Source organism: Myiozetetes cayanensis, unplaced genomic scaffold (genome assembly GCF_022539395.1).
Source record: "Myiozetetes cayanensis isolate MyiCay16 unplaced genomic scaffold, myiCay2020 scf15, whole genome shotgun sequence".
Classification (NCBI taxonomy): Eukaryota; Metazoa; Chordata; class Aves; order Passeriformes; family Tyrannidae; genus Myiozetetes; species Myiozetetes cayanensis.
This window is the reverse complement of record NW_026087159.1, coordinates 7,717,713-7,739,126: the sequence shown is the minus strand read 5'-3', so window position 1 is coordinate 7,739,126 and position 21,414 is coordinate 7,717,713. Positions and strand designations below refer to the sequence as shown.

The 21,414-nt window shown below is 41.7% G+C and overlaps 1 protein-coding gene and 1 long non-coding RNA gene across 2 annotated transcripts; one reads left to right on the top strand and one right to left on the bottom strand.

The window, feature by feature from the left end:
* The first annotated feature begins 243 nt into the window (after positions 1 to 243).
* LOC126637267 (uncharacterized) lies at positions 244 to 13,419 on the top strand. Its single transcript, XR_007628299.1, has 3 exons — positions 244 to 387; positions 9,418 to 9,490; positions 12,415 to 13,419. It is a non-coding gene; the product is annotated as an uncharacterized LOC126637267 (long non-coding RNA).
* COMMD5 (COMM domain containing 5) lies at positions 6,088 to 21,264 on the bottom strand. The gene is made up of 7 exons (XM_050310382.1): positions 21,107 to 21,264; positions 19,377 to 19,537; positions 18,223 to 18,251; positions 14,386 to 14,436; positions 10,258 to 10,353; positions 8,474 to 8,549; positions 6,088 to 6,608 (listed from the first exon to the last, which is right to left on the bottom strand). Exons 1-7 carry the CDS (start codon positions 21,246 to 21,248, stop codon positions 6,507 to 6,509), a joined length of 657 nt encoding a protein of 218 aa, XP_050166339.1. The 5' UTR covers positions 21,249 to 21,264; the 3' UTR covers positions 6,088 to 6,506.
* Between the last annotated feature and the right edge of the window lie 150 nt (positions 21,265 to 21,414).

The following is a 21,414-nucleotide window of genomic DNA, read 5'->3' as shown; positions in this document are numbered from 1 at the left end:
CTGTTCCCGGGAGGGCTCACCCAGCCCCTCACACCCCTCCCTGCCCTTCACGCTCCCCGGCCCGCCCCGCTCCCCCCGTGAGGGCTCACCGGACCCCTCACACCCCCTGCCCTCCCCGCTCCCCGGCCCGGCCGCGGCCGCCCCTCGGCGGGTGGGTTGGAGCCCGCGGCGAAGGGAGCGCCCCGTGCTCGGAGTTCTGTCTGGGACGCGGGGCTCGCTCCCGGGCTCGGCGTTTCGGTGCCGCCGGTGACACGGAGGAACCGCCGGCTCAGAGAGGTTCTGAAGTGCCGTTCCCTGCTAGAACTGGGACTGTAGCCCCTCGTAGTTGCGCGGTTAAGCTTTCCCTTTCAGGGAATCTACGTGGCGGTGAAGCTATTTTGATGTCAGGTAATTGTGCTTTTAGGGCAACTAAGGAAAACATTAGAACGAAAATGCTGTGTTTATTTAGTTTTGTTGGGTTTATTTATTTATGGCATGGCATACTGCATAGCTCTACCTGTCTATGCCAGGTTCCAGACAAAAAGCACATGCCTTGTGATGTATCTTTGTTTTATTCAAGACCAGCTGCGTTGACCATTTGAATCTGCACATTCCCACCAATTCTTGTTAGATGAGAGGATCGCACTAGTTGTGTAACTGTCTGTGCTAAATGTAGCCTAGGGAGAAAATCACCTGTGCTACTATCGAAAAAAAGCAGTTGTTCTAAAAGAAGTTGTCAAATGCCTTTTTTTTCCCCCCCAGTTTCATGCATATCTACAGTTACCAGAACTGTCCGTGTTGTGTTGTGTTATATATACATACACTTCCAAATGTTCTAAAAATACAGGGCACTTTTCATGCTGTCTTGAAATCCACTGCAGAATTTGAAATTACTGAGGATGTCCTGTTACTGATACTACTGGCCTCCTCATGAAGCTCAAAGGAGGGGATGAAGGAATAAATTTCCATTTTCCTACTTACAGAAGTGTGTCTGGACTCCCCAGCTTAGACTGTGTGAGCTAAGCAGGTATTAAAGGACAAGCCCTGCCTATGGAGCTTGAAAGGACAGGAGAAAAGATGGAAGAAAGGAGAGGCAACATGAGTTTTGTAAGACCTTGTTTAGAGAGGGTACTTGACAAAGTTCGAATGAACTTAAAGATAAAAAAATAACTTAAAGCTGCTTAAATTCTGGATCTTAACTTCTAATAATATACCCTTTGAATTAATGAGTTCAACATCTAACTGTTGTTCTTAGGCAAACCCTTTACTCAGAAAAAGAATTGAAAAACCACTGGTTTCAGTACTTCTTTCTGCCATCGCTTAAATAATACTTGAATCTAAAGTATAGCACAGCCTCACAGCAAGTAATTCAAAGAAAGGCAGGACAACTGAAGCACTTTAAATTTCAGTTAAGCACTGCTTCAGAACAGCTAGAAAGAATTAGCTTGGGAGTATGGGGTTTTCCCACCAGACTCCAGCTTCCTAACATAGACTTCTTGTTTTCCAAACTTCTATGCAAGATCTCATGCTATAACAGAACAAAACCCTTAAGAAAAAAAAAAAAAAGAAGAGAAAAATGCTTTCTTGCAGCTTTGAGGTTGGCAGTTGTCTCTATTGCAAAACTATAGTCTCGGCAACCCCTCAGTGTGTTATTTTATAACCATTGTCCTGAAAACCACTATGAGTCAAAGCCTATTCAAGCGAGGGAAAGTGACATAACCACTGGTTACCAGTAGCAATGCAGTGACAATCTCTCTATCAGGGATACGCCACCAGTATTTACATAGTTACATAGCAGACACTTAAAGAGATAAGTCATGGTATAAAGGGAGCAGCACATGAATTCTAGATAGGGAAGGGGAATAGATTATCATAAAAAATGTAATCAGCATTTGCACTCTGAAAGGAACTTCCACAGTTCCTATTTGCAATGTATGAAAGCATCTGCAGGGCTGGCTGATGCTCTGGACTGAAGCGAGTCTCAAAAAAGCACTGTGAAATGCACTTCTGGGAATTCTTTTCCAGCAGCAGGGACGTGGCTGGAACGTTTCAAGGGAAAAGGGAAGCTGTGCTTATGAACTACTCCTGTGGTGGAAGCCGTGTGCTTAGAAGGGTTCAGAACACAGACCTTTATCCCAAGCCAGAAAACAGTTAAGACCTTATCACAGATGGCCTACGGGCAACAACTCTGTGACTTCCTAGGGGAGAAACCAGCTGGCTCTGCCTCTGCTAGTTCCTGGTACGTGAGTGGTGTTTGGTAAATGTTAGTACTTGGTGGGGTGTGACAGGTACATAATGACCTGTACAGTCACCAACAGCAAAATACTTTAAAGCCAAGATACTAATTTACTGTTCACTAGAAGTCAAACAACTACAAAATATTTGATTCTGATATCAGGCCTGGTTCTGCAACGACTTTTTTTTTTTTTTTTTTTTTTTAGCAAAAACAGCTGTGTGAATTGAACATACATAATCTAGATATGCTGGGGTGTTTTTATATAACACATCCTGAAAGCACAGAGTTTTCATACATTCATACATATATTCATGGATTTGGAGCAGCAGTAGGTCATGAGGTATACTTGATTAGAAAGCAAAAAAAAAGGAAAAAGAAAAAGGAAAAAAAGCACCCTCCTGCCTACCTGCATTGTTCATGAGATCAAGAACAGATTTATCCTTCACTTAAACAGAAGAAGTTAAAGCGAGGAGGTGACTCACTGCAAAAGCACATCTCCCTTGTATGATTTTTCTACAAAGAGAGGTTTAATTTTTTCCTTTTAATGACAATGAGCACAATACTGATCTCCTTCCAGCAGTTAATGGCTGGCATAACAGGCTGTATGAGAGCATGACTACATTCTTCAGCCTTTTTCTGGATCTATAAACTGCATCAGGCATTGAGACCACAAAAGCCATCAATAAACCTGCATCTTTCCTCTCTCAAACACAACTAACCCAAGTGTGAAATTCCACCCCACCAGTCACGCTGACAAAGCTCCTTCTCTAGTGGAAGTAGGGATGTGAAAAGTCACATCACAAGTACAGCCACAGATGGCTTTTTATTCTCCAGTGTTCTGCCCACACTGTAGTAGTCCATGAGCAAGAACAGATTTGGACTGATGGCCCATACAGCTGAGATAATTAAAAAAAGTGTCGAGTGTGAAGCCTGACCAGTATGTCAGGAAGCTGCACTAACTTACAGATAGGGAACAGGAAGGGAAGACATATCAGTTCTTCTGGGTTATTTTGCCACTGAATCTCTGAATGACTTTTGGCAACTATCTTTACCTCTCCTTTTGCATTCTGCCTACTGTGACTACTCCTTCATGTACTGGGTATCTTTGCTATCATACACACATAATTTACATTGAAAAGCAATCAAGTCCAAGTTCTATTTTAAATCTATTTTGCACATTAATCTTAAAAGAAAAGTGATAATGTTCCATAAACTATAAAGAAAATTAAAGAAAAAGTGTAATGGAGAAGTTTATGTTCATATGCCATGGTTAGAAAATCACTAGAATTCAGATGCAAACACATTATCCAGTCTAAATAAATGCAAGCACCAACAGAGAGAGCAACGTGATCGTGGAGGGTTGTTTTTCAGGGAAAAATACCAACAGAGCCTGAGAAAGGTTCTTGTTACCTACTGGTCCATGAACTGTGTAATAAGAAAAAACCCCAGTGCCCTTCCCACGCAAACCCCTGCCTGCCTAATTGATGACTGAGTAGTGATCAGCTTGACAAGACCTCAGGACTGACAGAGCCAGCGGCCCACTCAGGTTGTATCTCTCACCGCAGGATACTGGAAGGGGGATTCACAGCATGCCCTTGAAGCGTAACCAAACCTGGAGCGAGCTGGGTAAAATAATTTCTGTTCAACCATATCCAGGTTCTTAGAAGCTCATGTCTGTTCTGTACTAGAGTGAAAGGGCTACAGTCATAAATGCAGTAGAATTCAAGTTCTAGAGTATTTTAATCATGAAGGAGTAAGACATTTCAGCATTGAAAAATATTTAATGTGTAGTTTGCCATGAAGTTCTGAGATACTTAACAGTTCTTTGAAGACTCACATCTCATCAAAACTGAGGAATTATCCACTACGCACTCCCACTAGCCATTTGGGTGACAACTTCTGTTTTACTGGAAAGCTAATATGTCAGAAGGAAAGCCCAAATTTACTCTTAAGTACAGAGGAATGAACATCCAAAGTGTTCAAGTACCCTCAGCATACAAGGTAAACCTCTGATTACAGCCAACTCCTGCTTAATGTGTGGCAAGACAAATTTGAGACCAAGTGGTCCAGAGAACACGAGGAACCCAGTGAGGGTTCCTCATGTTCACAGAGTCAGGAAGCCTCCCCATTTCTGGGGAACATGGCCAATTGCTGTTACAGGAGAACAACTGAATTAATATTTTCTGTCTAGAAGGTAAAGGTATTAATGGATTTTTTTACTCTGACCAGAAAATTACTTTGCAAATGCCTTGAGCAACAGGTCATTTTATCCCCATGCAGCATTCTGTTTGTCTGAAGACTTCCCTTAGGCTCAGTTTGAGCTATCTTTGCAGTTTGAAACCTCATAAACCTTATAAATCCAGAAGGGAAAGGCTGTAGCAAGGAACATCATGATCTAAGTTTTATTTCACAGCTTGTGATAATGTAATTCCAGAAAGAAGATGAAGAAGCCTCACAGAGTAATTAACACAATCCACAGTCCACTTGAAGGTACAGGAGCTAATTCTTTCTGTGCTTTGGTGTTTGGTGTTCCCTGAACACAATAGCTAAGATGCATTATGGATCAAAGCTGGAAGTTATTGATGAATCCCCTACAAAGCAAATGGAACATGCAGCTTTTGAACAGTTTGAAATTGTAGCTGATGGTTTGAAACTACAGGACACATTCTTGCTTGGGTTTTAAAAGCTTTCTGGACCAGAGCTATTCAGCTATCTTTAGATTGGTATGGACTGCTTTTAAAGAAGTCTCCTCTTAAAAAGTATGACAAATAAGCCTTATTATGCTTGTTGTGATTTTTAGAATCCAAAAGCCAAGTCATCCTTTCCTACACAAACATCTGTGGGAGTGTAAAAGGCCTCCCAAATCCACAATTTTAACTTCAGTAGTTTTCTGCAGGGGGTGAGGAAGATAAAGGCAAGTTCTATAATCACAAAACATGAGAGAGAGAAGTATGGGTGGTACTACTGAGACAGAAACCCTGCAATTAGCTGGAATAAGCGAAGGCTTAACCGTGGCAGTAGCATGTGCTTTCTAAAGTACACCTGACAGCCAGATAAAGCCTCCACTTCTAGGATGCTGTCTTTGGGCCATTGCTCACAGCCTCCAGATCTCTGCTGCTGGGGAAAATTCACTCAGCCAAGGACTGAGGAATGCATCCCTTCTTGGCAAAACTCTTAGGGACATACTTGTGGTCCCACAGCATTTAAATGAGACTTAAAACATCTGCTTCGGAGTTAAGGGGGTCCTTCTGAGGTTAACCCATGGGGCAAAAGAATGATTATAGACTATTTCTGTTGAAAGGGAGGGGCCTACAATGACCATCCAGTCCAACTGCTGGAGCACCTCAGGGAACTTCAGCCTATGCTTAACTCCTTTCTTGACCTGGGGGCTTGGGTCTCCTCCCACCTGTGACTTTCATCCCGGAGGCAGCCCCTCCATCCAGGGTCTGACCTGCACAGGTAATGAGCCCATGGTGTAGTGGGCTACAAGATCACTGCCTCCCACTTCACCAGCACTGCAGGCCCAGAGGTTTCTGCCCAGCCATGTCAGCTGATTTCATTCAATCAAACATACAGGCCATACATGAAACAAGCGACAGGCATTTCCACTTAGAAACCTATGAGATGACTGCTATTTAGCCCATTATGATCAACCAGATAAAGACTTAAGACTGCACTTTCCCACTTCTGTAATTTCATGGAATTAGTCCTGGAAGCTCAGCTGATACTTTGTTCTTGATCCACAGGCTTCCAATTTTCTTTCAAATTAGCCTTTAGTCTGCAGCTAGACCTTAGTCACTTAGTGAGAAGCCAGACAACAATTTTACTTATGCAAAACTTAAGACTGCATTTGTCATACTAGAAGGCAGGAGTGGGTTTGTTGTATTATTTTTTATTTGAAGTATTGCAGAGCTTTCTTATGATACATACACATTGCTGGGGCTTCCGGTAGCAGACTTTCAAAAATAATTAAAGTGATGAATCATAATCAGAAATAAATGACTCTTACATCTATTAAGACAGTTATTTGAAAAATGTTTTGATGAATCATGCAAAATGCTCGCAAACAGCATTATGTTTTTTCACAGATATATTTTCTGGTTTTCCTAAGTTTTACAAAAAGAGCTTGTGCTTTTAAACACTTGAATTGAAAAAAAATATTTACAGTAGACATCATAAATGTCACATTGAAGTTCATACAGGCAAAGTGGTGATGGTCCCCTGTTCTGACTATTCACAAAACATGCTGAGGGTTCCAGGTCTCTTCCATAAACTCCCAATTTAAAAGTGTTCAGTCTTGGATCTTCAGTATGCTCCTCTTCTCCAAATCATTCATTTCCTTCAGTATAAGGGCAACATTGTATCTCAATTCTTGAAACTTTGCAACTGGCACCTGAAACAGAATATTCAGGTTAGAAAACAGAAGACATCTCAGGAACTTTCACCAGAGCATGCCTATGGATAGGAAACATTGCAGTGTCAGCGCAATCTCTCTTAAAATACAATTTTTCTCAGATTTAAGACAAAGGATTTGAGGTTAATAACATTCAGTTAATTCAACTAAATCCATGTGGAAAAGGAGAGTGGAAAAAACCAGAAATAACAGCTACATAGTACATTTTCTGTACTGCCTGATGGAAGAAAGGAAATACTACAGAATGTAAACTGAGGACTGCTGTGGTGAAGTAAGAGTCCTGGATTGGAAGGAAAGACAAAGACACCTGGAATGTTGTGGAGCCTACAGAATTCTCAAACACAAATTACAGATACTGCTTGTCCAAACTTGCAAGAGAAAGGAATTGAGACTCGGGGCAAGAGACTTGGCAGTAGCCTCAGGAGCAAAGGGCACTGGGCACTGTCTATACATGGAAGGCAAAAGACTTTGCTTGAACTTAAAGCATTTTCAGCTGTGCAGGAGATTTATGGACTCTTCTCTACCATTTCAAGCCCGAGAAGCCAAATGGATGGAAATCTGTTCTGTGTTAGACAGAGACTGATCTAAGATCTAAGCAGCAGCAGCAAAGAGCTGATTCTAAGAGAAGCACATTGCTTGCTATCAGATATCTGCACTCCTGTGTGTTCTGGATAAACACACCTCCACTGCCAAATAGCAAAGGGTCTTTCACAGACTTACAAGAAAAAATACCTCTAAAATCAAACCAAAACAACCAGAAACAATAGCACCAAGACAAAGACTTGACATTCTATGCCAGGAAATAAAGCCCCAGATCTAAACAGTAAAGAATATATACTAGCTTTTAATCTCAAAAGTGAAACTTACCCTGTTGGAAAGGGCTAACCTGACTACCATGGCATCATTTAAGTTCCATGGAAGATGTCAAACAGAGCATCTGGGATGCTCTGAGCTGGACTGTCCAGAGTGGTAAATCTGACCTCCTGTGAAGTGACACCCTTAACATTTTGCAGTGTAGCACAGAATTCATGCCTTCCTCAACAGCTGCTTTCTTGCACAACATTTTAACAGTAAAATCAGTCCACCTCTTTCAACCCACAGGGCTTTGGTGCTCCTTCCAGATTACTACTAACCCGGGAACTGAAGCCAAAATCTGTACAGAGTTCAAATGTAACAATGCCTGCTGTGCTCTGAATTCCTGTATGCACCACCATGTTATTTATAGAACAAACAGCATTCCTTTCCAAAGGTTAAAATTATGGAAGAGTTTATGCCATCTTCTGGCAAGCCTTTAGGTACAGTGTCATAAATACTGCCACTGACTAAGTCTGAGGTAAAAAGCAAAGGTTTTTTTTTTTTTTTTTTTTTTTTTACTTTCTAGCAGCAAGAATGGTACTGAAGAAAAAGAATAAAACTACCTCTGCCACAGGAGAGAATGTTACCATTCTCTGAAAAATGAAGGTTTAGAAGTGTATCATACATTATATAAACTACCTCAGTAATTTTCCTGCCCTCAGAAGCCACTCTCAGGTCTGAAGGTTACAGTTGATAACAACCCCATAATTTTTAATCAAACCAGATATTGTGCAACAGTGTTTTTCAGTAATTTTCTTCTAAAAAATTAGATTTCAGCAGAATGTGTGTAGGAACAAGGTATGAAATGATTTTGGTTGGTGTTTCATTATATATTGTATGCAACTACACTGAACATGATGGATTCCAAAGCAAACCAAGCAATGGAAACACATTGTTTAAAAGAGCTTTAGCATTTTAAATAATAATTCAACTTTCTAAATAAAACTTCAAGTGGTTTCTTTTTTATTTATTATGGCAATCAGACTTACTTCAAAGCGATGAGCTGTCCCATCTGAAAGCTTCATCATCATCAGAATGGATGGCTGAAGTGCACGGGCCAGTGAACTGAAATTATTTACATTATTAGTATCACAGCAGCAGACATCAGCAGTGTGATGACTACAGCATTGCACATTAACCATTTTGGATGTTCATGCAGGCTTTACTCAGAATATGAGTAATTTCAGTCTCAGAGTCCTTTACCTATCTGGCTTGAAACTCATGAACATAAGAGTCCTGTCCAATTTATCTCAGCATTGAGACTAAACATTTTTAAAATAGTTTAGGAACTAAAAGTTTAGGAGCATTTTTGTTTTTATGTAATCAACTTAGTGGAACTATGATAGGGATAAGAGCTGACCAAGTACTGCTAATAATAATGCACACTTTTCTTATGCAGTTTACCATCCTTTCCACCCCTTCATATTTTCAACTGCCACCTCATTTGGGGAATCAAGCTCTTCCACTCTTTATGGTACATTTGTGTGTTGTTATTTTATTTGATGACCCAAAGAAAGGAAATGAGTCATTCTTGTGCAGCTTCCATCAACTGACGTTGCCAAAGCCTGCTCAGGTACTGACAGGCACTACAGCCAAAAGCCACCATACCTCTCTGCAGAGGCTGTTGCTGGGTGACAAACAAGAAATCCCAGGGGGAAGGTTAACTGGAAAGGAAAATAAGAGGAAGGAAAATAAAAAAAGATAATGTATTGCTCCTGTGCTGTTTGGAAAACAAATCATAGGATTTGCTTGCAGCTTGCAAGCACGGTGCCTGAGGATGTTTATCTGGACATTTTGCTTTCTTATAGGTACAGATTTTTTTCTGCAGAGTGATACCTGTGTGGTGCTTACAGCACTGCTTGGCAGTATCACCTGAACTAGTAGCTTCTGGCCATTACCATTTTTACTTAGGAACCTTTTTTCTTGATTTCAGGAAGACAATCCCTGATTACCCACGGACCTCTCAACTATGGCAGCAAAGAAGCTGCACTCTCTCCTAGATGCAGGTATTCATGAATGCTTTATGAAGTCACTCATGCTAATAATTTACTATGCTAACAAATACTGGATCACGTTCTAATTTCTTTCATCTTGGTCTGTCTTGGTTAGAACTGGACAGAGATCAAAACAGCACAGACAACAGGTTTCTGTGCCAAAGATCCATCCTCCAGCTGCCTCTGCTGTGGCAGATGGCAAGAAGCCACTCACTGCAGGCACAGGCAGGATGATCACAAAGGCCTTTGCTCCTGTTTTGTGAAAGAAACCAGGAGGTAGTACAGTGAGCAGTTGCATAACTGTGGCAGTGTAAAGGTGCTGTTCTGAACCCCCTCTTTGTAGAATCTGCAGCAGACTGTAGAGGGGATGCAAAGTCATTTTAACATGTGCAACATAAAATGATAGTCAACTTGAGAAGTTGAATAGATGATTTCCCTCCCCTGTTCCAGTGAAACTGAGAGTTTGCCTGGCTGCTCGAGGCTCAATCCATCTAATTTATTCCCTCCATCTCTCAGGACTTGTGGATTTGTATCAGCTCCATTAAGTTTTAAAATGAGAGACTCACACTTTGAGTGAAATGTTAACAACAATAACGCGTATATACACTAACACCTACCCTGTTCAGAAAATTCCATCTGTATCTCACCGTTTAATGACCCATGCCAATCCCGAACAGCAAGATACATTTTAACCCTGTTAACATCTTTAAGCAGCCCAAGAAATGAGTTTAAGCTTAGGTAAAACAACTTCCAGGGACATGCATGATTCTCTTTTATACCTTGTGGATATTGCTACATCCACTCTCCACTTGAAGTCCTGGATACCTGGTAGCCTACTTCTTTGTAGCAGAGCTGTGCCTTCGGAAGCAGGACGCCTGAAGAGTAAATCAGAAATGGGAGACTGAAAGGCAAACTCATAAAAGAAAAAACAATCTAAAGAGAAAATATGATTCCTCAGAACAAACCTGTCTGGAACTTGTTTCTCTCCTACATCTGTCCTCATTTAGAGAGGTCTGAATGAGTAGAGGTATTGTGGATTACAGACAGCTATGCTCAGATTATCCCCTTTTCCTATGCTTAACTACAGTCCATGTTGAAAAAAGACACCAAGTGACTGTGTAATTCCAGTAAACTGATGCCACTATAAAGTTTAGTAAGAGTCACTGTGGTGGCTGGTATATCTGCTATTTCAATTTTATGCAGCTGTGAGGCACAGAAAGGGACCTGCAAATATATCTTTATCTACATGCAGATCCAACAGGAATAAGCAAGCAGGAACAAGACATGACTTAAGCAAAACACTTGGATAAGGTCATCGTATTTCTTCAGCAAAAAGCATCTAGTATTGGCAAGCAGAAATGTTTCAAAATATATTAATACTGAGTGTCTTTTGAGTGTATTTTGAAGCATACTTAAAAAAAAATCAGTGGCTCCTGTTAATCCAACATAATTTACAAACTTTAAATTCCTTATATAATGTGCATTGCCAAGCCCAGCGCAACCTTCAAGATTTTTGCCTAGTCTAATGTGTAAAAAGCCAAGCACTTTATTTATTGCTCATATTGCAGTAAGAATTACGCTGATCAAGCCCTAGTTTCTTTCTGTAAGGAAATACAATTGATAGCGATCAAACTTCAGATGGCTGACAATCTCCAAAGTTTGAACAGCATCTTAAGCTCTAGGTAACTGAAGAAGCCAAATCTTATACAAACACACAACAACTGTTCATTTCTGGATGCATATGCAGAAATAATTTCAGAATGAGGTCATTGAGCTGGTCTTCTGGACTACGTGTTACTTACCATATTTACTTTTTTTCCTAAGCATCCCATGTCCCTGGAAGTTATTTACGGTACATTTCAAAGCTACTCCATTAGTCCCACTAAGGGCAGGATAAGAAATGTTACATCCTTTATCCATGGTGCTAGACATAATCTAATTACAGACTTTAGATCAGAAGGGAATCCTCTCTGAACAAATCAAGGACTGTAGGAATGGCACTCTAACATCCCTACTCAGATGCTTGTGTGTAAGTTAGCTGGTGCCTTTAGAAACTGCCTGGAAAGATTAATGATCCAATAAGGCACACAGGACCGACAGGCTGAGATCCTCCAATACTCCTGATTTTCATAAAGGTGATATAAGGAAGAATTTATCCTTCTGGTGGGGGGGTTGGGTGGTGTCAGAAATGACACACATTCCTAATAGTATGGTAAAGGAATGAGCAAAAAAAAAAGCAGATCAGCTGGTTCTTACTCACTGTCAGTTCCTGGATAGGAAGTAGGTCACCACAGCTGGGTGCAACCATGAGGAGCTGGAGTCTAGAACAGTCATTAGCAGGATTAAACAGTAAGAACAGACCTTTCCCTCAGTGGAGAGCTGCAATAGCTTAATTTGGAGAATCTCTAAAAATAGCCACACTGCTACCATTTCCTTAAGACATGCTAACTCCCATCAATGGAAGACAGTCCATTCTGTGCAGGACCAGCACTCTGAGGAAGAAAGGAGTAGAAAAAACAGGAGGATGTTCTAATTAGCCATGGTGGGAAAGATCAGCAATGGTGACCTCCTAAACAGAGGTGAAGCTTCTGAATATTGTTGGGTGACAGCATTTCTGTGGCCAAATATGAAGCTTTATTTCTGGTCAGGACTGCACTTCAGTGCCATTCCCTCAGGAAGAGTCACAACTTTTATAGATTAGTTTAGGCTTCTGTCAGGACCTTCCCAGCTTGGACAAGACTACAACTAGAACTGCAAGAATCCTGTAAGGATGACAGAATGTGCATAGTGGCCAAGATACATACAGAAATTATACAGGCTGTTAAGCAAGCCATTGATTTATAAGAGGAATAGCAAAATGGAGCAGGAAAGACTCAATGAATCTTATATCCAAAACCTGTAGCCTGTAATTACATTTTATAAACACTCTCTACCAGCAGAGTGCAATGTACTGTCAGCACATCATGCAAAAGCAGAAGTCAGAACCAGTAAAGGACCACGGATCAGCCAGAGATCATCTAAGCTATATGTGGAAAGGATGATACCCCCAGTGACAAGAACATCATCTGCCAAAGGATGCAACACAAGAGCACTCGAAAATGAAAGAGCAGAGAACTTGGAGCAGCAGCTGACCTAACAATATAAAAACTAAAGACAAGTTCTGGATGGTTCCCTATGCCCGTTACAAGACATGCCTAGCAGGTCAGCGAACAGGAAGAATGAATAAACTGGTATGTGTGAAATGCTGACAAATGGCGCACAGAATGCACCCTTCTGGTAGAAACTAAAGCTACACTATTGAAAAAAAAAAGCGGTGCATTTATTATAACCATTCAGAGAGGGGGAAGTTAGAGTTCTCCTTTCCCTTAAAAATGTTTTAATTTGATGCAGTTATTTGATGGTGTCAGTGTGGTAAGTTTTTCTTTCAGTCTATGTAGCTTGACGGAATTGTGGGGACACAGAAATACAAATGTCAAATTCTTCAGAGCTGTTGTTCAGTGAACAGAATTCCCAAAATAGGATAAGATGCCAGGAAAAGTATTAAAAATGGATTTTTCTGGGTTATCTAGCTCATACTGAATTTTTGATCAGATGCTAATACATCTCTTACCATCACAATCATATATATTTACAACTCAATAAGCAAATGTATGATTCAGTGTTACATTTAAGATTATAAAAGCAGATCTGTCTAGAAATCAAATCTGAGGTGCTCTTCTCTGGTCTCAAAACACAGAGCAAGATTACACTGGATAATCACAGCTTTCAAAATGAGAAAAAGCTAAATTTTCGAGCATCGTGATTTCACAGTAGAAAACAGACAATCATGCATGTTTCAAATTACATCTAAATTTATCTTCTTTTTCCACTGCAAACAATATTTCCACTTTGCAACCATGAATTTTGCATTCTTAACACCTATAATTCAAACAGAAGAGCAAAGAAAAGATGAGAAGATTGAATTTATTTTTACTTCAAGAACCTTTAGCTGTAAGCCAAGATCTTAATCAAGGAAATGAAAAATATTTTTAACTTTGGTAGCAGCATTCAGACCCTTGTAAGGGTAACTGAAATACCACAACTATGATTACCAGGATTCTATGCCAGGAATCTGGAGCAGCATGGGGTTAGTGATGCTGTGTGCTGAGTGACCTCAAGTTTCAAGGAAGAAAGTTGTAATCATAGAATATCCTGAGCTGGAAGGGACCCACAAGGATCATCAAAGTCCAACTCCTGGCCCTTCACAAGTGTTGCACATGCAAAATGTTCAAGAAATTTCTAGATGTAGAATAAGCTAAATATGGTTGAGCAGAGAACCATTTGTGGGATTCCCTTTTTCTGTAAGTTCAAAAAGCTCTTGATTTTGTACTTCCTCTGGAGCTACTGAGGAACACTGCTCAAAAAATGAATTTCAGCTAGCAGAGCACTTGATATCTCATATGTGTCAAGTCACCCAGTGTGAACTCCCAATTCAACTGTATATTAAGACTTGATGAAATGCTACCTGAAAAAGCTGCCACGAACCACAGCAAATAGAAGGCATATGTAGCTTGCCTCTCGACACAGCAAGTCTTTCACTGTTGCTGTAACTTCCAGTGATAATGATGGCAAAAATGCTTAATTCTGCACTGCATTTTTCATCTGTAGGTATTGATGCACCTCACAGTCTATAGAACATCATAAAAAACTATGTTCACAGAAAAAACTGAAAATTGCCATGAAAGCTATTTAATGCATATATAGCCATGCATGATGGACATCATACTGTGCTGAATCAAAATAGGACAAATCTTGTTCTCAATAATTTAGAAAATTTTGCTGTTCCTTCAGTATGCGAGGGATTTGTGTCAGCAGAGCTCTGTGCAACCCTGCTGCCTGTGCAATGTATGACACAGGAAGACACCAACCTGTTACCAAAGACTACACTGGAAAAGTCCACAATGAAATCTTCTGGTATCCTGAAAGAGAAGAGCAATACAAAAGTTAAGTGTTTTGTACCTACAATTATATGGCCTTATCTAAAAAAACCCTAAGTCTATTATAGAGCACAAAAGATGTGTCAACATTTTCTGACTTCCGTTGCTTAAAACTGCCATCAGCTCTTATGTAAGCATTTCAGTATTGATTCAACTGGGGCTCTCAAAAGGACAGCCTGTGTTTTTATATCAAGAACCCTAAACACTGTATTACATTTTCCTGTCCTACCCAGTATGGAAACAGTGAGTTTCAAAAGAACCCAATATTTGCTAAACTTCACTCAGTAAAGTCAAGAAAATTTTTACTGATGTATCTAAGGAGTGTAGAAGGCAGGCCAGCAATGCATGCTTTCAAAAATCCCAAACCTACACATTTCACTTCACTTTCACCTGAAGCATAATAAAAAGAAGACAGAAGGAATTGCTCCCTCAAAAGTAAAACAGAGGGCCTTGTAGCTAACACTAATTAGAGAAAGAGCATACCTAACATGAGGACTGATGGAGCAGACTAACTCACACTCCATCCACCCTGTGCCTCTCCACTTCTTTACTATTCCTCCGACACTGGTGTTGCCTCACAAACAAGCTGCTGTTGATTTTCAGTTCAATAGATCAGGCTGTGAATTGCAAAGACTACAAAGCAGACACTCTCCATTCAGCTGCCTTTGCCACACGGACAGTAACCTCCTACAGAGGCAAGTTGGACAAGTGGGAGAAGTAACTACTGCTGCTGCCACAGTTAAATCCAGCACTCACCATGAATCAGTGCCCAGGGACATTACTCATCAGTGGCTTGAGATACACAGCGGTGTATCAAAGGAAAATCAAAGCAGACAAGGAAGTTACCTGTCCTAAAGAGCTTACAGTGTCTAATGACAGGAGAAAAAACAACTCATCAACTCACACAGTGGGAAGATGAAACAGCAGTTACTACGGCTCAAATTTCTAATGGAAGAAGTGGGGGTTACACCACATTTTTAAATTGTGCTTGGATAAAAAGGAATTCTTTTTAGCAAGCATTAGAACAGTCCTTTTTTGGCTGCATGAGTCTGTCTTTCAGAAGAGACAAGACTACTTCTGCAAACATTACTTATACTGTCCATGCAAATGTATCATTTAACCCAGTCTGACCATGGCTGGATATCCTCTCTGTGTAGTGGGACAGGTGGAGAGAGGGAGTTGTAATATGGTTATTATGGTATCTATCACAATATTTCCTCAACAGTAAGAGCAAGTGTTGCTAAAACAGAAGCTTTGACACTACCTTTGAGTTTGCATGATTTTTGCTGTGCGGTCAATGATTTTGCTGAAAATTCTGTTCCAGGCTCAAGCAGCTTACACGAGGCCAGTCACACACTAAGCAGATCAGACAGAACATGGCACAGCTCAGCCTGAGCTACAGATGGCAATCAGTTTTCAAAGGAACAGTCTGAGGAAGGGACTCTAAGAGCAAGAAATGTGTGAGTATGTCTCAATCCCATGTTATTGACGTGAGCCATGAAGTTATAAAATAGTTTGAGAGGGAAGGGAAAAGATCAGCAGCCACAATTTAGAGTGTATTTGTTCTCGCTGTCTCAGCCATTCAGGCTAGGAAATTAGGAATATGGAATGGTAACCCTTTGAAGCCAGCAGTACTGATCTAATTAATCAGAAGTGGGTACGTCTCATAGCCTCGCTCTCCACCAAAACTAGAAGCCAAGACCAGGTACTTCACCAGGAAATTGAGAATTAGTTTAAAATTCAGCTTCACTGAAGGGAAAGAAAACAGAATGCAGGAAGTTAAAAAAAGGTAACCTGGTGCAGAGCTCAAATCTTTTAAAAGAAGACACAACACAAAAATGGAAATTAAGCAATTTAAGGCATTTTTCTGCCTTAAATTGCAAAATACCTGCCCAAACACTGGGTGTCACTGATGCCAAGACACTGCAACCAATTATATGTGTTCTTCATGCCCTTGATCGCTGACCAACAGGAGCCATTGCAGGAGGGTAAGTGTCTGAATGTAATCAGTAAGTGCCTTGAAAACATGCAGGCATTTCATCTCCAAACCCAAGTGTATTGGGAAATGTAGGAAATAACATTTCCCATAGGAACCAAAGATGCCAAAGGTGCTACCAAACTTACTAAGTATCGTAGCTTGAAGTAGAATAAGCTATTTAGTCTTCTAAAAGTTTAGCCACAAGGGGAACAAAGCTACTCACAGGAAATAAGACTGTCAGAGATGGAAGTTAGGAAGAGCTTCAGTACTGTGAGAATCATGGGAGCATAGCAGCAACAAGCAGCACATAAAACATACAAGTCTGCAAGCAACACAAATGCAGTTACCTAAACTACTGCTGCTAGATCAGTCATGTTAACCAGGAAAATAAGATAAAAAGATTTGTCGAGATATAAAAGACATAAAAAAGAACATCTAGACTGAAAAATGTCTAAATGAAGTGCATGAATAAGCCATAAGGTGAGAAAAAAACCCCAAAAAACTACAGAAGTGTAAGGCATTAAAGTGTGGTCAAATGACATGGACAAGGGACCTGTGAGTTTGTATTTCTAGACACAGCCAGCCTGGCCAGTGACTTCTGGTACTCCAACACCAACTTTCTCCACTACTTGGTAGAGGAATATTCACTCACCCCCAGAGAACCTGTCATGGAGCTTTTAGTGCTCTTCATTTTTCCATAATCAAACTGAACACATTTTGTGTGCACCTCAAAAAACACCAGCTCCCACTGGGTCAAAAGCAATTCATCAGTTTCTTACTGACCTACTTTAATCTGTGTGTGAACTCCATGATGTGGCAGAGGGAGCATCTTGCATTTTAGCTCCCCAGACAAAAGGCAGGGCAAACTCCAGCACTGAGTTGCAGACAAAACTGTATCTAGCAAGGCACCTTTCATCATGGTCCCAATTACACCTTATGCTGATTACTCCCCGACCGCATCTGCAGCTTTAATTTGCCTGAAGTTGCTCATGAAGTAAATTATGCTTATGACTCTGCAGAGCCCAAGGATAAAGCCAATGTGCAGGTTAACAGACAAATAAGGATAAAAAAAGGACAGAATCAGAAACTTATCTATTTCTCCTAGGTAGCAATCAGAATGCTAAGAATTGTGGGGAAAGAGTATTTTAAAATAATTGGTGAGGAGGCTTCTCTACAGATGAAAACATCAACTACTATTATTCTGTCACTGCTACTAAACATAGACATAAGGGAAAACCTATAAATATTATAAGCATCTAATATGTAGCTTTTAGGATATTATCTTCTATTCAGACATACTCTGGAGAGACTGACACAGACTTTGGCAAAGCCTGTAACAAAGGTTATGATTTCTTGGGAAATGGGCAGGAGAGATTGCAGCTGAACAAAGTGGTAGAGTTGGCCTTTCAAAGAAGTGAAAAAGTAGGGCACTTCCTTAGCTTCTGGAATGTTACCACTGTCTTACCAAACATGTTAAAAAATATTGCAGGGCAAGGTGGGGATGGGTGAGAGAAGGTCACTCACATTTGCATAACCTACATTACAGACTAAATTAGACCATTCTCCTCAGCATGTGAAATTCACTGCTCATGCTCAGTGCTAAATCAAGTCTTACACAACACCTGGTTTTTGTCTCTGGCTTTATTTGATGCTTGGCAACAGATGTATTAAGTGCTATTTACAGATAATTTTTATACCAACTTCATTATGTAAAAAAGTTGATCTGGGGAAGCAGTTACATAAAAGTTACGAAAAAATAAACATTAAAAAACAGGCAAAAACAGGCATACCTGAGCTCCTTCAGGTCTTCCTTAAAAGCCTAGAAAGACAAGGAAGGTGAAATTTTATACAATATAGCCTTAAAAGATCATTTCTTACCTAGTGAATCAATACTGGTTGCTTCCTTGGGATCTCTCCCCAAAAGTTTTAGTCTCGAGTGCCAGTAGTTTTGAAATGACAGGTGACATATCGGGAAGAATTTTCACAAGTGTTCCATCAAGTTGTGATTTAATTTTAAAGACTTCAATATCTTGAAAGCCTTTATTTTTCAAAACAACCTCTCTGCCACTTTTCTTAGCTATCCAGAACATATTCTTCTTTTTGAGTAACTATATGACCTTATTCTCAAATATGTTTTGCAGCAGCTTGTTTAAACTATGACAACAGAAAGGATGTGCAAAAGGTAAGGTCTGAATATTTAAAACCATATTTCCATTATGTTTCCTGCAATATGGGAGCATTTCCAGTATGCCTGAGTAAATATGAAACAGTATCTCACACAAGAGAGAAGTGCTGCAATCCAGAAGTGATTCACACACATAAAAATAAAATGAGAGCAGAAAAATGTAAGGTAAAAGAACATGAAAAATGAGAGAAAATAGCACGAAGAAGGGATAGGGGTTGGGAACATGGCAGGTGTCTACATATTCACACCAAACATCCACAGCAGAAGTGGAAATTGCACTTTATTCCAATTTCCACTATACTGTTCTGGCCATAAGACTTTCCTTCCTCTATGGCAGAAATACGAACAAAGGCAGGTGAGAAAATATGAGAATTGATAAGTGTGGACAAAATGAGTGATGTGTGAACACCCAGTGAGGGTAAGAGAGAGCGAGGATGCCTGTGAAATAACCTTGCTACGGTTTCTTTGGGGGTTTTAATTTCAGAGTGAAAACAAACATGTACAGTAAACAAGATGCTGAAGCAGAAATAGATACAGGAATCTTTTTCCCAAAGCTTAAATAGCCTTTCAGAAAGCTCACTGTAAATCTACCCAAGTGAAAGAATAAGCTCTAGATCTTTAACAGTCTCTTACAACGACTCTGACTTGGAGTAACATTTTTGTGTGCAGCTCCCCACCCTGGTAAATAGGATTTAGATGGTAACTCATGTCTCATGCAGCTTTTAACTTATCAGGGCTCCAAGTACTCCCAGAACTTACTTCTTGTTTGAAGGTTGATACAGGGAGTCTCAATGCCTCTTGGAGAAGGGTATACATGCCAGAAATGAGGAAAGCAAGTTGCTCTTCTGAGAGATTAGCACTTTCTGCAATCAGCTGGACAGATTCCTTGCAGTCTTTTCCTTCCAGTGCATTAATGGTGACTGTGAATAAGAAAGCAAGGCAAGACCCCTTTAAAAAGAGGAAGACCTGGAGACTGTGAACATTCACATAAACACGTCTGTGATTTTGCCTGACTTAACGTACTTTTACACCAAAATTAAACCCAGAGAGCTGGGCTGCCTGGCACTGATAGAGCTTTTCAGTCTCCATGGTCCCTGCACTAGATAGCAAATATGGCTCAACATCTGTATTTACTTCTGTTCCAAATGACACTGCCTATACGTAGCTTTATTACTCTCAATTATCATAAGGAAACTCTGGATGCGTTGCTCAATTTCTGACACTTTGCAATAACACTTTGAGACAAACTAGCTATCAGATACTTTGAGTCTTTCTTGACTCAAATCAGAAAGAAAAACCCTGACAGGATGTTAGCTGAGAGAACATATCAGGGTCGCAGCACAGCCCCATGCTGGGCAGCAGCTGCCCTCCTCTCAGCCGGCCACAAACAATCTGTGCTTTTGCTTTGCTAAAACAACTCTTCCTTTAATCCGTGATTATATACCTTAATTTACTTAACTGAGCAACTCCTCACTTTGATGGTCAAAAGTGCCTTGAGAAAATTCTCACCACAGGGAGAAGCCTCACAGACAGAAATGAAATCGATCCTTGTCAATCTTACAGCCCCAATCTCAGTAAGAAACCTGCACCTTGAGGTTCCTGTATTGTCTCCTGCACATTGTGAAGATGCCCACGGGGTCTCTGACTGTCACACACAGCCTGACAGTGAGTGGGCCACTGGCTCTGGAGCACAGGGACAAGAGAGGAATAACTTTAACGGAACTCAGCCTGAGTTCAGGGGCCATCCACAGCTGCAGAAGTCTGTTCCTCATTTTCACGGTTTTTACAGAATTGTAGAAAAGAACCAAGCAAGCCTGTCCTTGTATTTAACCCGCAGCTCTAACTTCCTGATGGGAAAGGCAATGGGAAGTGACACAGCAAGCTGCAAGCCCCTCAGTTGTCACAGAATCACAGAATTTCTGAGTTGGAGGGGACCCACAAGGATCATTCTGCGCAACTCTTACCCTGCACAGGACACCCCAACAATCCCACCAGGTGTCTGAGAGCTTTGTCCAAATGCTTCTTGGACTTTGTCAGAGCTGGTGCTGTGATCACTGCTCTGGGGAGCCTGTTCCAGTGCTCAACCACCCTACAGGTGAAGAATCTTTTCCTAATATCCAACCTAACCTCCTCTGACAGAACTTTAGGCCATTCCCTCGGGTCCTGTCAGTGGTCACCCCAGAGAAGAGATCAGTGCCTGCCCCTCCTCTTACCCTCACCAGGAAATTGTAACTGCAATGAGGTCTCCCCTCAGTCTCCTCCAGCTGAACAGACCGAGTGCGCTCAGCCGCTCCTCACACGGCTGCCCCTCCAGGCCCTTCCCCATCTTCGCAGCCCTCCTCTGGACGCTCCCTAAGCGCTGTCCGTGCCTTCCCGAGAGGATCCACAGCCTCCTCGGGGTGCGCCGCTCCCGCCCATCACCTCTGGCTGCGAACCCCTCCCGCCCCTGCCTGGGGGTGCAGCGGGGGCCCCTCCGCGCCGGGCCCTACCTTTGAGGAGCCGCCGGAACGTGTCCTTGCCCAGGTCCTGCAGGGCGCGGGCCATGGCCTCCACCTCGGCGGGCACCCGCGGGCCCAAGAACCCGCGGCCGCCGCCACCCTCGCCCAGCCCGTGGCCCACCGCGGCCGCCATGGCCCCGCCGTGCGCCCTCCCCGCCGCGGGGGGCGCTGCGCCGCCGGCGGGGCCGGGGCCGGCGGCGGAAGGAGCGGCCGTGACAGCGCGGCGCGTCCCGGGACCGGCCGCTGATGGCGCCGCCGCCGCCGCCGCCGGGTGCCTGAGGCGCCCCTGCCGCCCCCGA

What these genes read in the sequence shown, in the direction of transcription:
- COMMD5 (XM_050310382.1), bottom strand. Translation starts at nt 21,248, where the DNA reads ATGGCGGCCGCGGTGGGCCACGGGCTGGGCGAGGGTGGCGGCGGCCGC. An exon ending in TATCAACCTTCAAACAAGAA is followed by an intron (nt 18,252 to 19,376) that starts GTAAGTTCTGGG and finishes TTGTCTTTCTAG; the next exon opens with GCTTTTAAGGAAGACCTGAA. An exon ending in GGACAGCTCATCGCTTTGAA is followed by an intron (nt 6,609 to 8,473) that starts GTAAGTCTGATT and finishes ATTCTGTTTCAG; the next exon opens with GTGCCAGTTGCAAAGTTTCA.